This window comes from Aplidium turbinatum, chromosome 2, assembly GCF_918807975.1.
Source record: "Aplidium turbinatum chromosome 2, kaAplTurb1.1, whole genome shotgun sequence".
Taxonomy (NCBI): domain Eukaryota; kingdom Metazoa; phylum Chordata; class Ascidiacea; order Aplousobranchia; family Polyclinidae; genus Aplidium; species Aplidium turbinatum.
The window spans coordinates 7,879,235-7,896,278 of NC_137473.1; the positions used below are offsets into that span (position 1 = coordinate 7,879,235).

The 17,044-nt window shown below is 38.5% G+C and overlaps 1 protein-coding gene across 1 annotated transcript in view; it reads left to right on the forward strand.

The window, feature by feature from the left end:
* The window catches only part of LOC145788286 (phosphatidylinositol 4-kinase alpha-like), a 38,241-nt gene that overhangs the window by 4,417 nt on the left and 16,780 nt on the right, over positions 1 to 17,044 (forward strand). The window contains 23 exon segments of the mRNA XM_082600067.1: positions 1,574 to 1,735; positions 2,170 to 2,379; positions 3,620 to 3,774; positions 4,498 to 4,681; positions 5,452 to 5,579; positions 5,805 to 5,966; positions 6,289 to 6,448; positions 6,868 to 6,970; positions 7,317 to 7,412; positions 8,228 to 8,318; positions 8,702 to 8,797; positions 9,528 to 9,634; positions 9,800 to 9,885; positions 10,549 to 10,811; positions 11,040 to 11,148; positions 11,347 to 11,495; positions 12,089 to 12,219; positions 12,437 to 12,587; positions 12,908 to 13,008; positions 14,021 to 14,126; positions 14,721 to 14,894; positions 15,649 to 15,789; positions 16,031 to 16,138. Of these exon segments, the coding sequence (XP_082456193.1) occupies positions 1,574 to 1,735; positions 2,170 to 2,379; positions 3,620 to 3,774; positions 4,498 to 4,681; positions 5,452 to 5,579; positions 5,805 to 5,966; positions 6,289 to 6,448; positions 6,868 to 6,970; positions 7,317 to 7,412; positions 8,228 to 8,318; positions 8,702 to 8,797; positions 9,528 to 9,634; positions 9,800 to 9,885; positions 10,549 to 10,811; positions 11,040 to 11,148; positions 11,347 to 11,495; positions 12,089 to 12,219; positions 12,437 to 12,587; positions 12,908 to 13,008; positions 14,021 to 14,126; positions 14,721 to 14,894; positions 15,649 to 15,789; positions 16,031 to 16,138 (3,173 nt within the window).

Below are 17,044 nucleotides of genomic sequence, written 5' to 3' on the forward strand. Positions count from 1 at the left end.
TACCGGAAACACTAATAAAAACAAAGGACAGAACAAAATGGAGGCAGTTCATAAGGGAGATCACAGCTGATCAAACATGATCAATCTGTTGAAGAAGAAGAAGATACTGCACTCCAATGAGTTCTCGCAATTAATGAAAAACACAACAGGCTGTTACATTTGCAACAAGTAAAATAGCGCGTGGGCATAGTCGGTAGTCGCGTATGATGGAACGCGTATCCAATTGTAATAACAGTGTCTAATACTTTTTACAAATCTTAAATAAATATTAGACAATGCTAATTCAATGTCACAGCTGGTGGGGAAACCGATTTATGTCTTCTACTTCTGGACTTAGAGTCAAATGCTTAAAATTTTGTGGAAGCGAAATGTCGCCAATTGTGAAATATTTTCCAAATTCACCTGAAAAGAATCTGTTTCAAATAGTCAAAAAAATAATTGAATTATTTCGCGCACACATTACGGCAAAATGCGCTAGCCTACAAAAGTTATAAAAAGAGAAAAGAAATGAAAAGAGAAGAAAGGCAGACCAGGATATGACTTGTGCATCAAATATTACCTAATAAATGACATTAAATTATAAAAATACTGTAAGAAGTGAGTGAAGGGATGGGCAACATAGAATTTCGAATAGTTGCAATCCGAATATCTAATTATTCGAATTAAAATGACGTTTCGAATCGAATTTTCCAAACCGAAGTTAAAAAATCTCCTTTTCCGACTACCAAAATTTTTTATCGATTTTTCGCTGATCAATTACATTCGGCTCAGCGATAGCTCTTCGCTTTAGCGAAAACGGCTAGCCAGCTCTCTACCAGTGCGGTTTGTGGACGTCGGAAGACCGTTGTGCTGTGGATTTGCATCTATTTTTATCGTACTAAACATGGAACGCAATTCAACTCTGGGTGAGGCTACCGCTACACCTAGCGTCGGAAGTTCCACAACAATGCAGCAATCCACTGAAACGGATGATGCTCCGGTGTTGAAGCGACAAATACTTTAGCATCAAGTAACGACGACAACGAACAGTCAGCTGCCGAGGAAATCCGATCGTACCTTAAGGCAAAAGTGCCAAACAGCGATGCAAGTGAATGGTGGAACAAAAATATAGAAAAGTTCCTGCTGTGGTTTGATCTTGTCAGGAAGTATTCAGCCACTCCCGCATCGCAACAAAGACTTGCTCTTCTAGGCAGTTACTGTTGTTTTTCGTTTTGTCGCCGCTTTTCAATTATGTGTCTTCAATAAAACCACAATAAAAACAAAGCTTTTTGACATTTTCTGAAATTAAAAAAGATTATTCTAGAATAGGTATTCGAAATTCTAAATTCGACAAATTATTCTAGAATAGCTTATTCTTCTATTTTGCCAATCCCTCAAGTGACTGTGAATTTGGGTAAGAAGTCATTACCGCGTCGCAGTGTATGTACCGCGCATTCTGGTTGAAGTTAATCAAGTTTATCGTACCTCGTCATAAACACATTCTCTGGTAAGGTCACCCAATTTTGAGATTGCCGCACATCTATAGTAACTACTATGTTTGTGAATCTTCAAGCACTAATCTGTATGTTTTCAGATCTGCTACCCATTGAAGAACGAAATAGCTTCTGTCTTGCCATTCTCCTTAGTGATGTTGCTTGTCTCTGTGATGAAAGATACCAACAGTTGATCATATCTACCTATCTTGAAACTCTACAGGCTTATACTAAAGCTTGTGCTTCTTCGTCTTTATCAAAAGGTAACTGTTCAGCTTTTTTAACCATACCACATAAATCATTGTATATTTTTTGTTAGATTTGTAGAGTGTAGACGTGCCAACTACTCAGACCTGCGCAGTACCATGCGAGCCGGTAGCTAGTAGATATTCTGCTTTAACTCCGAATGCTTTCTTTTTATGTTGCAGCTAGTAGGCCTATGTTTTTTTTTATGTTAAACATATTAATGACTAAAATGACATGATAAGATATTTGAAAATGTACTTTTAGTGATATACATAAAGCTTTTCTGTATAAGCTTAACTCCTGACAAAAAGCGTATTAATGCCATTTTAAAAGCGTTGAACATCAACCAAGGTGGATCCGAACCTGGACTGCCGAGTGCCGAGCTGCTTTGAGTTTCAGTTCGTTGTTCTCCATTTTGTAATTCCATTTTTATCTTGAGTATTCCTTGCAGCGACTTTCTGTGGGACAGTCGTGCCTACTTTATTTGGGTTGCTACGAGGGTTTGGACGCACGGAGCCTGGAGAACATAGTGTGTTCCTGAAGTTATTTGGCGGAAACAAGCAGAACGGCACAGAGTCGATGATAGATTTTCCATCCCATCAAAGTCTGATGACGGAATCTTTGCGTTCGGTAGCCGGTGTTGGTTCCCATACACATGACCGTAAGTATACAGTTTACAAATGCAATGTAACATTTCTAACCCTTTTTCACAAAGTCCCATTGTGGTGTCTTGGAGCAACATCGCAAGCAATCAAGAGATAGAGGGCATTTAAGGCATGTATTTCTTCTAAATCATATTGCCTATTGATACCAATCCGAACTATCAATTCATTTTGAATTGCTGAAACCAAAATTATTTCTCCTCGAATAGATATATCGGTACATATTTGGGTCTGCTACTATTCGGTGAGTCCGATTCGGTGAGTTCCCAACCTCTAACCCCTATCCCTAACCCCTAATCTTAAAACGGCAATGATAATTAGGCTACGGTACCCGATAATTAAAAAAAAATCACTGAATAGGGATCGGACTCACCGAAACGGGCCATTCCGACATATTTGGTTTCCTTGTGTGCATACTTGGCCTAAATTGTTTAAAATGCCACCACACTTTTTTTCCTTGAATCTCCACCACTGACCACCATCACGTTTCGAACCGACGTTCTTTTGGACGTTACACCGACGCTCTCATGACTCAAAATCAAATCTTTTCTTTGCATTTGGTTTACAGATGTCAAGTCATTTCACTGTGTTTTTGAGCCTTATTTACCACGTTTGTACAGTAAGTTGATTATAGCCTGCTTATCCCCGCATGATTATAAACAAAGCTGTTGAACCGGACGCAATTATCCGACTAACATCACCAGTTGCCAAGATGTTTTGTCCAACTAACAGTTGAAAGTTAAAGCTCAGGTCTTGTCAGCTTTTCGATTGAGCTTTTGGCATGTGACACAGAGATTGTGAATTGCTTGTCAAATTGGCATATAATTATACAAATGAGCGTGTAATTAGAATGTTTCAACATGCACCACGAGGAATCTGCTCCAGGTTTGTTGAGTGCAATCCGGTTGCTGGTTTTCAAAATGCGTTTTCCGCTTGTTAACAATGTTTTGGCTTGCCGCTTCGATAATGGCAACATTTTTAGTCGTAAATGGTTTTTGATATGTTTTCAATCTCAATTTTGTTTCTCAAGGCATTTACGAATGCCTAAGCCAACATTTAAACGCCGGTTTGTTTTCTATGCTTGCTATGAGTCCAGTGAGAATGTTTGCAAGTAATTGACAGATCGTCTGTGTTAGAGGAAGACTTTAAACAGCAATTCTTTAGAATTAGATTCATCTAAATTCATATAACTATGTTTAATTGTTTAAGTTAAGGTGAAAAAAAATAAATCTGTTGCAGCTACTTCATATTCCCGCCTGCTCACGAGGAGTGGAAGTTGTCATTGTGTCCATGAAGAAGAAGAAGATCAGCATCGTACAGAGATCACTTTCATGGATTCCGACAAGTCGTTCAGTTGGTTCACAAATAAACAATCACAAACGGTCTTAGAAATGGTAAGCTTCCTTTTCCTTGTCTTATTTTGCCTTTTCCTTGTTTCTTTTTGCCTTTTCCTTGTCTCTTTTTTGCCTTTTCCTTGTCTTATTTTGCCTTTTCCTTGTCTCTTTTCATGCCGTTTTTCTTTTTAAAACGTTAAGTTGTAAAACTATCTTGATGATAGATTAGTAAATGATAGCAAACGGTTGCAATAGCAGAGCCATAATAATTAAACCCAGAGAATGCGTCTTTCTGCATTGTTATCTTGACGACTGTGGTTGTTGTGCATATTCATTAGATTGTTTCTATCATTGAAACAAAACGATTGACTGTTGTGCGATGGTCAATAAAATTTGGTTTGGCCAAAATTATTATCATCATTATTATTAAAATTGTATTGTAATTAATATTATTATATTGTATTACGCATTTAACTGTCGATATGCATAGCATTATAATCATTGCAATATCCGATTCCAAAACAGCACTTCATGTTGTTTTGCAAACGATGTGTGTGGATGTTATGCTACCAACTATTGAAATTGGCATTGGGCCAAGTATGGCCAAATACAATTTGGGTTGGGTTCAGATTTCTGGTGATATAGTTGTCTGCAATTTAATCCATGATGCAAATTGTGTCCAAATGGCGGTGGCAAAAATCTTCCAAACTTTACATCCTTTTAGTACTGAGTACAGTAACCAGCCTTGAAGTTTGAATAACCGTTTTTTATGCCTGTTTCAAGTTGAGACCGCTGCTGAAGTCAGACAACTTGCATCTCTTCGACGCGCAACTGTCCACTTGGATCAAAGAAAAGACGAGCAGCACGAAGGTTCGCAGTCAACCCTCTTATGCTTCCTTCTCTGAAGTTCTTGCACTTACTGTCGTTGCGTTTTGCCGAGATTTGATCAACTTGAAAACTGTCGATGGTTAGTGATGTGTTTAATTGAAAATGTGTTGCGTCCTTGCTGCAGCTTTCTTTTTTTGTGCTGCATGGTTTTAACTAGTGTTAACTCTTTATTTAATTTTCGAAAACCGATTTTGCATGTCAAAAGTGCGCAGTGGCCGAGGTTCAGCAATGCTGACATAAACCTGTAGTTTTAATGGTTTGCAAAACATCTGCGGTACGGTACCTCAAAAGACACCACGATTCGTATTTAATATCATGTCTTCTGTAAAAACAAACGGGTAGAAAGCTTTCAGACCTTCATAGGACCCAGTCTGGACTCAAAACATTCAAGGTCACTATTGAAAAAAAGCACGTTTTAATGACACTTCCTTATCTGGTAAGCATGGACCACCTCTGGTCATTGTGACAATTGTGACTCATTGTAAAAGCATTGTAAAATTCACTTCATCGTCAGCTGAACATCATCATTAGCAAACATCCATAACTTCGGTGATTTTTTATAGGATTTTGCATTTTATCTGTTGGCGGTATATTTCACTTCTTGTAGAAATACTTTGTAACAGATTTTTTATTTGTATTGTTTGAAGCGGGAGACACATAGCGTTTTATTAATTAAAACCTTGCTTTGTTTTGCCAACTGTTTCAATAAATTGTAAAAACCATTCCTAAAAGGTTTTCATTAATTTTTTACACAAAGAAAATAAATGAAAATGTATCAATAATTAATTATTTGCTAACATCTGCATCAAATCTTATAAAAATTTTAAATACAAATATTTTGTTATATAGAAAGTATCTTCACTGAGTTCCGTTTATTTGCCGAAGCATCGTTTACAACCGGATACTCTCAGATTAGTTTGATGCTGCAAAACAAAGAGAACCTTTTGCAAAATCATTTGCAGAAATTTCTCATGCAGGTTGGCTGATGTGAGATTTTGAACTAATACTCAACCATATGTTTGCTCTTTGTTAGACCGTTTCTTGCATTAACAGAAATTTACTATATTGACAATTTATAAAAAAAAGTTATCAATTGGTTATTGGTTTTAGAAATCTTGTATTTATATGATAATCTTGTTTGATAAAGCAAAAAAATTAGAAAAATAAGTTTTTTTATTAACTCGACCAATTTGTCCGCTTAGTGTCGCGCTTGTGCCGCTTGCCTTGACGTCATATTAAAGACAAACACAGGGGAGCGCTCGCAAACACAGAAGCTGCTTGATAAACTGACTAATCGTCTTCTGGCCAGTGAATCCAGCCTTATTTTCTTGGCTCATGTTCCCCTACTGTACGCTTGCCTCAAGGTAAGGCTAGAAATTAAAATAAGAAGTTTTACTTTTGTTAATTTGTTTTGCTATTTTTACTCGTGTTCTCTTTTCCAACAGTAGCATCTTCGCCTTAGTTAATAACGTTAACAGGTGACAGAAGTAGGCGACATGATAAACTAATAAACTATGGCGAGGTGATATGTGTGTTGTCTGCATACGTGCAATTGCGATATCTTAGCTTTTTACAAACTGTTTCACTTGTTGATATCTTTAACATTGGCGATGCTTTCCGTGCTAACAACGTCCCACAGACGTTGCTGAGATAAGGCCGAGCGTGATGCTGATTTGTTTTACCCAGGGTCTTGGTACTTTGACCAAGTCAAGTCCCAGCCACGTTCAGCAGGTCGTCAACATCCTACGCGACTTTCTACTCACCCCTGCCCAGGCTCTCACGAAGCTGCACAAGTTTCAAGAGAAAAACTTCGTCTTCGATCCCAGAGTTCCCAATAACTCGTCGCGTAATTAATTCAAACTTTTCTTATTGATTTTCTGGAGAATTTTTGTCGTAAAAGACATATCCACAACGATGTTAAGTAAAAACGGCTTGGCTACGTGATCGTGGTCTGGCGACAAAAATAAAAGCTTATTCTCTCAGTAACCTCACTATCTACTGTACTGTGTACGTACATCTGCAGTGAGCAGGGAAGCTTATCTTATTTCTACTTAAAGACCTGTGCAAACTTGTGCAACAAAAATAATTTTATTTAGCTGACGTTAGTGCACAGTATTTGGCTTGCATCAAACTCTGGTGTAACACAAAACCTTAACCACTTTTTTGTATATGTAAAACTGTGCGATATATATGTTTTTTTACTGTTCACGTATGTTGTATTTGCGTGTAACAACAAAAAGCGTCAAGTATTTTTTTTTATTTTAGCTGCAAGAAAGATCTCGCAGACGTCATTGTTGTCTTCCTTTGAAAATAACGAACAACGTTCGTATGTTCATCTGAAGACTGCCGCTATCACAAGTATATGCCAGTAAGTCGCCACAGCGTCATCAATTATGGCCGGCTTGTGTGATCACTGGTCACGCTGTTGATCGCCGCGATAAATGACCATTTTGCACTGTTTGTTGGTGGAAGGAATATGCTTTATTGCATTTAATTCATTGTTGGGCAAATTATGCAATCCACAAGAACACTGTTGTCAGTAAAGATAAAATAAGCAAGCACGAAAACCAGAACAAATCTGTTGAAAAATAGAAGACCTCTTAATGAATGTTAAGTCATAGCACATAAGGGTCTTTTGATAGTATACGTTCACCAAGAAAGGAAGTGTTGTCGTTTCTTCGTAAAAAATCGTTTTCAAATTGTTTATTTTTCAGAGCTTTGAGCGTTGGAAGTCAGAACGACTACGATTGTAGTGCCGCCTTTCTCTCCTCTTTGTCTAATCATCTCTTCTCCAACGCTGAGTGAGTTAGGCGTTTGGTCACAGTAGACAATAATTGCTACACTAACAGGGAAAGAGACTGAATGCTTAAAATTTTCGATATCAAGCTCAAGTTGCTTTTTGTCAGTTCCTTTCAGTAACTCCACCCTCCCACTTTATTATACACTGTGATGGGAGGTGTGGGTGGTACGACAGCCAGCGTTGCCGGGAATTTTTTTGTGGATTTGTATGGTCATGCACCGCATCTATGCTCTGTTACTAACCACATGGACAGACCCTACGTTAAAATGTGTTCCTCCGAAGGATTCCAACAAAATAATTTGAATTAAATTCGGAATGGCAGAGTTACGCGTAGTGCTTTCGCAGACAGCAAAATCCATCATTTTTACATAAAAATTTTAAAGTAAAAATCGTAGAAATGACGGATTTTGCTGCCTGGGTTGTCACTTACTGGTTTATGCCATGTGGTTGAAGATTTAAATTACCGGTACATGTCTGGAAATGCCAAGAAACCAATCCTGTACTTGTAGGCTACATATCGTGTTTTCCCATCACTCTCGGCTTGTGTCGAGCCTTTCGAACATCGTTTGTTCTCTCTAACAACTCCACCACTATTGGACAATTTTGCGGTTAGCCGATGGCGACCTATATTCGTATTCATCGGTTAGTTACCCCACAAACCCTCAAGCATCGGTGGATAAAAACACAAACAACAATATTTTATATCTATTCGAAAGATTCCACTAATTTAGCGCTTGTTTGTTTAAATTCTCTGGAAAAAAAACTACTTGCCTACAACAAGTTTATTTAACTTTCGAAAGTATCAGATGTACTTTGTTGTCGCAGCGCCAACACTATGGTGAAGACGCACTGCATAGAAATAATGGCTCACATTGGCGTAGCGAAAGGTGTCGGTACTTTACAAGTGTCTCGACAGGTAATATCCGAAACGTAACCTTAAAATAACATAGTAGGCTATCTCATCATTACTAAATGAAAACAGGCTTTGAAAATATTTCTTTTCCGAAAGACACCTTACACAAAGTTAATGGATACGTATGCAGCGAATGATAGTCAATGTAATAGGATGAATGTGGCACAAATGATTTGTTATTGTTGCTGTTTTAGACTATTGACACATACTATAGATCTATCGCTTGAAGTACCGGTTTCTCACAAGTTGTAAGGATCAAATGCGGCGTGAAGAGCTGAACAAAGTTTACGCTCATTCCAAGACTTTACAATCAATTTCCAGAACAGTAATTTTTGGAGCACATGCAATCTTAATCTTTGAACAAACTGATTTTAGATTTTTTTCAGGTTGTCGGAACACTGCAGCAAAGATTAAACTCTCCCCCGTCCCCTCTTGATGCGATTATTGTTGAGCACCTATCGTGCATAGCCGTGCTGGGACCGGTAGGTGATCTGTATCTATTCAGGAATATGAGAATTGCATTTTTACCGCATCCAGGCTTACCCCCAGTAGATTTATATTAAGTGGACTGGAAGGCAAGGAAGCCAATCTTCGTGTCCACCTTCAAGCATGTTATTGATTGTCTTGCCAGAGACACAGCCGCATGCTCTTGAGCGGTGTCGAACCGTCGCCCTTTCGATTGCCGTTCCAGGGCTTTCACCACTCGGCCATACAGTCATACTAATGACTTAACTAGCAATAGTGAGATGTAAAATGATTTTGTGACCGCAATTTGGATTTTAACTTGCATTTGTTTTGGAATACATTTATCTTGTTTACTGTTCTGGTGCCCTGACGTTAATAATAGCAGTCTACCTTTAAAATGTTATCGTAATTTACAATGTATGTCAAAACTGGTAAGTGGTAACGTATCTAGGTCGCGTGATTTAATTTATTTATTAAAATAATGTAAGCACAAAGTGAAAAAACAACAAAAGATCCTAATTTTGGTTTCGCCAACTCACAGTTGCTTTGTAGTAAATCTATCTTTACAATTTTCTTTACAATTACAATTATTACAATTACAATCTTTACAATTACCATTTTCTGATTCATAACAAGCTAAAACCCGCTCCTGAAACATTTGCTTAACCCAAAGTGGGTTATGGCTCCACTTGGAGTTATAAACCTCCAGTTTTGGAAATATCAACAATGCATCTGATTGTATTGCAGGAGGACTTGTATCAGGAGATTCTTAACATGTTGATACAGATTTGCGTGAAAGCCAGTACGGCGGTGTACGGCTCGAACAATGACAACACAGACAACGACAGCTTCAGGTGGGATGGTTATTGGTTATGCCACAAACATGTAACAGCGCAAGGTGTGGGTAAGAAACCCAATTGCGATTCTAACCATGCTTAATGTTAATTTTTACTTGTACAATGTGATTTAACGTAAGATTAAAGTAAAATTTACCAAATTTCTATGTGTTTTTGTCACAGATATTGTTCTAAGAGCACGATCAATGCTTTGGCCAATATCTCCCTCAACCTGGAAAGCTCAGAAATTAAAACCCAAACCAGGGTGAGTTTCTTCTATGTTCCGAAAAGTGTCGAATCGCTTCATGTGAAAGGCTAACTACATTGTCAAAGATGAAATTGTTAATGCCAATTCGTTGAAAGTTTTCTGAATTACTGAACCCTGTGGATGCGAAGACTTCTATTCAAAATGTCCTCAATACGGGCAATAGTTATCCAATTGATTGAGTTTCGCTTTTTGCAGCATGATTGTGGCTTACTTTACAATGTAGATTTTAACGACCTGTTTTAGCCTGATGCTGCGAGTTCGCTGTGGTAATAGCGAATTGCACTAGCTTGCAGAGCCGCATTAAAGAACGACTCCCTAACTTCAACACCATGCTTCATGGCACATGACAACTGTGTTCCGAAATCTAGTGCAATTCGTTATTACTACATCGAACTCGCAGCATCAGGCTAAAACAGGTCGTTAATATCTACATTGTGAAATAGTTATCCAGTTCTACGGTTCTTGATATGAAGTCTTTCTTAAGTGTGCCGTTGTTTTGACAAAATTTGTGTTTGTCATTTCATTCTTCTGTGTATAAAAAGGACAGGCATTTTTCAACAACCACTTTTTCAAGTATGAAACGAAGACTGCGCGATATGGTAGACCACACGGATGTCAGGTATCGCATACGAAACTAAACAAAACTTTCACAGAACTATTTTAGCCCAAATTCAACCCGGGCTCTTGTTACAGGACAATAGACCATCACCAATCAGAGTGAAGTCGTCCAGTGACGTCACCCCACGGCTGGAGGCTCTTCTTGTGCGTCTGCTCGAGTTGTTTGTTCAGCTCGGCTTGGAGTGCAAACGGACGACAGAGAGGACGTCAGCATCTTCCCAGAACACATCTGATTCCGATATAAAAGATGTTCTAAAAGCCTCTAATAGTGCCGGAAACCTGGGACTTCTTATCCCAATCATAGCCTTGGTATGTTTTTTTCTGAAAATAAGTAAAATTGCGCAGTGAAATAACATTTGTAGCAGCCAAATTCCATCTCTGACGAAGCATGAATGGAATTCATTTTAGTTTTCCAATGTTTTTGGTCTGACCCGACATCTATCGATCAAGAGACGAGCGGTGCATTTACTCGCGATGTCTTGTGGTAATCTTCTGAATCAATTCATGAATTACGAACGCAACATTTCTTGTCTGTAGCTGGTACGTCGTTTGCCACACATCGGCTCCCCAACTCCACGCCTCCACAAGTTGTTTCGAGACTTCTGGTTCTACTGCGTCGTTTTCGGTTTCGCAACGGAGCAGGATGGTAGGTTGATGACGCAGCAGAAAGCTTTTAGATTTTAACATGACAACTCCAACTTTCGATTGTCCTCGTGTTGTTGTGTCACAAATAAACTTCCGTTTAACCTTTCACCTTCGTCCAAAGTGTATTAATATAAAGTGATTTTAATGAAAATAGCAATCATGCTACGCAATAAGTTTGACATTGTTCACAATTCTTTAGTGAACTCTTATACCTACTGGCTTGAGGAATGGCATGTTGGAACCTGCGAGATTGCCATCAAATCGCCTTTGCTCATATTTCCTGGCGGCGATCCCTTACGCAACGGACTGCGCCATAACTCAGCGCTGAAGAATGACACTGTATCTCCGGTGAGTCGCCTAATACCATGCTGAAAGCTTGATAGTCATTCTTTGTATATATCTGTCTTCAATCATTGATCTTTCAATATAGCTATCTCTATTTTAGTGGAAACTAACCGTAGAAACAACAACTGTGTTAACTTGATAAGTTTCAAGTACAACTGGATATTTTACGCTTACAATCGCAGCGAGTCGCGTTGAGATAGAATTGTTGTCAAAAGTTGGTTCCTACACTTTATTAAGCATCGTATGATGAAGTTAAAACTTTTGTTATGCTTAGGCATTAAGCTTTCTGCACTAACAAGAGTAGGATGACCAGTTCCTTTTTCTGGGGCGCATTTTATTTTCAGTTAGTACCCCTACCCAAATAACCCCCTGGGTAAAAGTGTGCGGTGTTTTTCAACAGCAGCAGATTTATAACTCCGATATCATGCAAAACAGCTAAGATGAAGCTTCAACCTCTTTCTCGGTCCAAGGATGACTCATTGTCCATTTGGGAAAATGTGCCTAAAGTGCTCTTATGAAATCGCTTTCCTGGTTAGGGTTGCCACAGCATTGACCTATTTGATGCACTGACTTTCTATATGATGTTTACGTCACAGACGAAGCTCAACGGCATGCGAGTGGACGTGTCAAGCCTCCTCAACAACGCCGAAGCCACCGCGTTGATCAACCAGATGGACTTCGCTATGTGCACCTATTTGCTCTCTGTTTACCGACTCGAACGCCTTCGGTACAGTAGCCTATAATAACGCAGTTTGAACGTAATTTCTTAGTTCAACGTACTTTCAATCTAAATTACAAATGCTAAACTTGACGCTTTGTTACCATTCGCCAACATCGGTGTACTTTAAAATTATTTTTCATGCAACTGAAGTCAGCAGTAGGTTATTACCCAACATTAAGTGACGTACGGTACGTGTAGACTGATTGTTTGTTTTTCGTTTTAGGGTGTTGAACAGCCCTGAATACTCCCCCGAAGTTCTGTTTGAATACCTCGAAGACCGAGCCATTCAAAAAGACAAATCACAGATTTGGAAGTGCATCAAGGCCGTATATGATGGTGTCTTCTCTCTGTTCCTGGACCGCATTGCCGCAAAGGTATTTTCTGGCATTTTGCACTCGACTTTTATGTGCGTTTACTTTGAACGGAGTTGCCTGGCAACGTTTTGCAACGCAACAGTGATCAAATCTCCAGCAATTTTTAATTGCTACACCGGGTCTCTGTTGTATATTTAATTATTTTTGACCGCACGACGAACGCTCACACCAACCTTCCAACAGACAAAAAAAATAATTCCAGTGCTAAACATTCAAACTACAACATTTAGCATCGTGTATATCGCTTTCTTTGTCTGTTTTTGACTTCTGAGCGTGTGTAATAATGCATGTCATTGATTGCTACGTCATTTCCTGTACAGGAGAAGTCATCCGCGACGGAAACCTTTCTAGCCGAGCAAGCGATCTTCCTCCTTGTCAAGTTCAACAGCGTACAAACCCGTATCCGTCAGGTTGCTGACAGGTTTGTTCTTACAACGTACTACCATTACCCTATCTCCAGCTGGCAAAATCTTCCCTTTCTACATTGATTCAAGTCTCAATCAATGCAAAAATGTCAGCTTTTCGCCATCTCTGACATGGCTGAGAAGCTGCTGCGGAAAAGCACTGGCTGCAATTTTGAATCTGTTAAGTTTCTAAACAAAATCTTGAATTATTAGATTTAGTCAGGTTGATTTTATTCTGTCCATATTACATTTGTGTAACTTGCTATAACTTTTAAAAATATTGTGTCAACAGCGACATAATGAGCCCCACAGTGACGTTTTGAATAAATACCTAAACTACCTATGCACAACTTAGAGCTGAAGCTGACACAAGTTTTAAAACTTTAGCTCGGTTCCTGTATGACAAGAGATATTTGAAGGACTCCAAAATAAAACGTTGGGTCCCAGTGCCACCCAGGCTCTCACCAACTGTCGAGATAACTATTTTAGTTGAAAAAAATTCTTCATATTTTAATCCCGATCATGACAACTGTCTAATTGTTTGTATCAATGTGCACTTGCAGATATGTTTTGCCCTTAACTCAATGAAAGATTAGGTTTGGCTTTTAGTTTGAAGATCAATTCGATTATATAGTTTTGGAGAGAGTTTTCTTACTTATACCAAAGACAAGCAAGACACAACAATACAACAGGGTTGACTCGGTTGAGCATTATGACAATATATTTTACATTATTTACAAATAATTTTAACAGTCGAACGTTTTCGGCTTAACTTAAGCCCTCATCAGGAATCTGAAAATAATTATAAAAACGCAATAAATTTTAACTTCTTGAAGGTAGCCTATCTAGCTAACTGACTGTAAGCATCAAGAAATACGCAGCGATTAAAAGCAATAGTGCAAAACCGAAAGCTAACGATATGCTCGGATTGTTTTCCAATAGTGTTGGAAAACAATCCGATCATATCGTTATTTTTCATTGATCGATTGAGTTCAAGGTTCCTGTGCTATCTCCTTATGTCTTTTCCAGGTCTCTTTCCATGCTTGTGGATCGATTTCCTCACGTCCTCTGGAATGCACGAGTCATCACCACCACTCTTGATCTTCTTCATCTTCTCTCATCCACTCTCACTGACGTAGGTTATCCTCCAGAAGAACTTTATGGAGTAGTAGTTTCGTATGCCAGCTTTATGCGATTACTTTTAAATGAAGATTGGCTTCCTTATTTTCCTGTTCACTTATGCTAAATGTTCAACCACCAGGCGTAAACTTGGATTCGATAAAAAAATGAGTTTAACTCCGCATTTGAAGCCAGTTTAAAGATATTCCCACGTTGTTTTTTCACATTGTATCCACAACGTAGTCCAGTTCAGGGGTAGTCGAAATCAAAACGGTTTTTATTCATTTGTTGTTTTACAATTTGGACAAATTACCGTGTCTCGATAAAAGATTGGGTTAAACCAAGTAATCAACACGAGTTTATATTAAGAGTTCAACAGTTTAAGAGCTAAGTGAGGCTTCCGGTGACAGCACCGGTTATTGAACACGGGCCGGTGGAGTGAGGCACCACTCCACTGACCACTACGCCACTCAATGAGTTTAACTCTTGTTTAGTTTTCGACGACTGTAGAAGAATTGACTTCCACCAGATTTGTTGATTCAGAATTTCCTCATTTGGCACGCCGTTTATTTCTCCTGATTTAGTCAATAAAAAATGTTTATTTCTCCAGGGTCCGTTTGCGGAAACCCCAGCTTTGCAGTTGCCCGGAACGAGGTATACTTTACCCCTGCAAGACTCCAGAGCTCTTCGTCAGAAACTAGTCGAAGATTTCACGAAGCACTGCGAAAGAATCCTCCGCGAAGCGATCACGTGGGCACCGTTGACTACTTCCAGTCACTTACAGGTCAGTACGTCAAGGAATGCTGAACAAAAGTGAAAGTGCTGTAGAATCAGAGAAAGCAAAAAAAATTTGCAGTTTTAATGTAAATTCTGTGACTCAAAGGGCACCCGGTCATTAGGTCGACAGACATTTAGTCCACTGGACATTTGATCGACAATACATTTGGTCGACAGGACGTTAGGTCGACAGCACATTTGGTTGACTGGACATTTGGTCGACAAAACGATTTATTTTAAAGTTAGGATTAACTAACCCTAACTCTAACCCTAACCCAAATGTCCTGTCGACCAAATGTCCTGTCGACCAAATGTCTTGTCGACCAAATGTCCTGTCAACCAAATGTCTTGTCGACCAAACGACCGGCAACGGACTTAAAGATAGCTGGTTAAACAATTAAATGTCCTTATCGTGATTACAACAGTTAAAACGTACCTTTGAAAAATATCAAGTAATCCATTAAGACCAACAGTAAGAAACTGAGCAGATTTCAAATGGGTTTGCTTGATAAAGAGGTTCTTCTAATATCATATGAATCTACTTTTTTGCTTTTTTTATGTGTGGCACCATGAAATATTTGAACACCTTCTATCTAGTTTCTGATGTTGACTGATACTGTTCATTAGAGGATCTCTGCCATCTCAGACACACATCTGTGCTTTGTCTTCTAAAGATGAAGCATCCGAAGATGCATTTTGCTTTCTTGTCAGTTTACGTTTGTTGAAATGATATTTTTGTAAGTAATTATTTTCACTTTCAGGATTACATGATCAACGTCAAGAAGGTGTCAACGAAGCATGTCGGATTAGCTCTAGCGAGTTCGGTGCTTCTTTCAGAAAAGTCGTCAAGTCTTCCAAACTACGTCTCGATCATGAACAGGAGAAACAATTACCTTGGCGAGGTGAGACACAGCTTTACCTCTCAACCTTAAATTCTTATTTTATATTGTGCAGTTAACTAAAATATTGTGTAAACTTTGTAACTAAGCAACACTACATTGTTTAAAGCTTTTGTGGTTTTCCACAAAATACGAAAGAAATATCTAGTTTGAACGTTTTCGGTTTCCATGAAACCTTCGTCAATATTCGAGTGCTTTAATTACGTTTTATCGATTGCATTCCTATGTTTTCGCTTTCCTCCAGATCCGTGGCATGCTCTCTATGGCAGATGTGACCGGCATAGAGCTGAGTGACGTCATATTGGAAGAGTTTAAGATAGCGTTGGACAGTCAGAAGGATGAGAAGATACAGGTTCGTTATATCCCTCTGGCAGAGATGGGCGTGATCTTGATCTTCAAGATCACTTTTTTTTTGGTGATCTTGATCTTGATCTAAGATCACTTTTTTTTGTGTGATCTTGATCTTGAAGAACAATAAGATCAAGATCACTTTAAAATTAAAGTTTACTTCCTAGATAGAGGCATTTTTTTAAAACTTGTACTGTACAAAGTAGTTAGTGGCGACTACTAACATTAAGCCACTGCTAATCTGGTATGTGTCGAACAAAAGACGATTTAAAATCTCCATCTAATCTGGTCAGTGTTGCCATTTCAAAATTGAAAAAGTTTTCGGTGTTGGTCATAATAAATAAGTCAACTTCCGTGTACTTTATGTTGACGTATAATAAAAAATGATTTAACTTTGTTTACAATTTCCATGTGTGAATTTTAAAGAAATGTTTGCTTTCTTTGACCCAATTTTAGATGTTTCAAAAGTGTAGAATGGCGGTGTTAAAAAATCTGGACTCTAGCCGACTTTGGTCATGTAAAGTGGTTTATTGCAGCAAATCAACCAGACCAAGACTTGTTTACGGTCTGAGTATGGAGCGGTTTGTTTGACCGCAAACCTCTGAACTTTTTTGATAGCAGACAACAGTATCAAGGTTGCCAGATGGGTAAATGGTGCAATAAACATTGACATAACACAGTGAAAGTTAAAACAACTTAGTAACACGAATAAAAACTCCAACATAAACCAGACAAAAATTTGGTAAAAAATGATGCAGTTAAACTTTATTATTATTTATTTATTATAAATAAAAAGCATAAAACTAATTGCTTTTTCAGTAGGCTACTATTGTAATTAACCTCGGCCTTGGGGTGACGTTGCGATTCTACGCAAACTACGTCAACAATTGATAGGCCTAATAGCAACAGT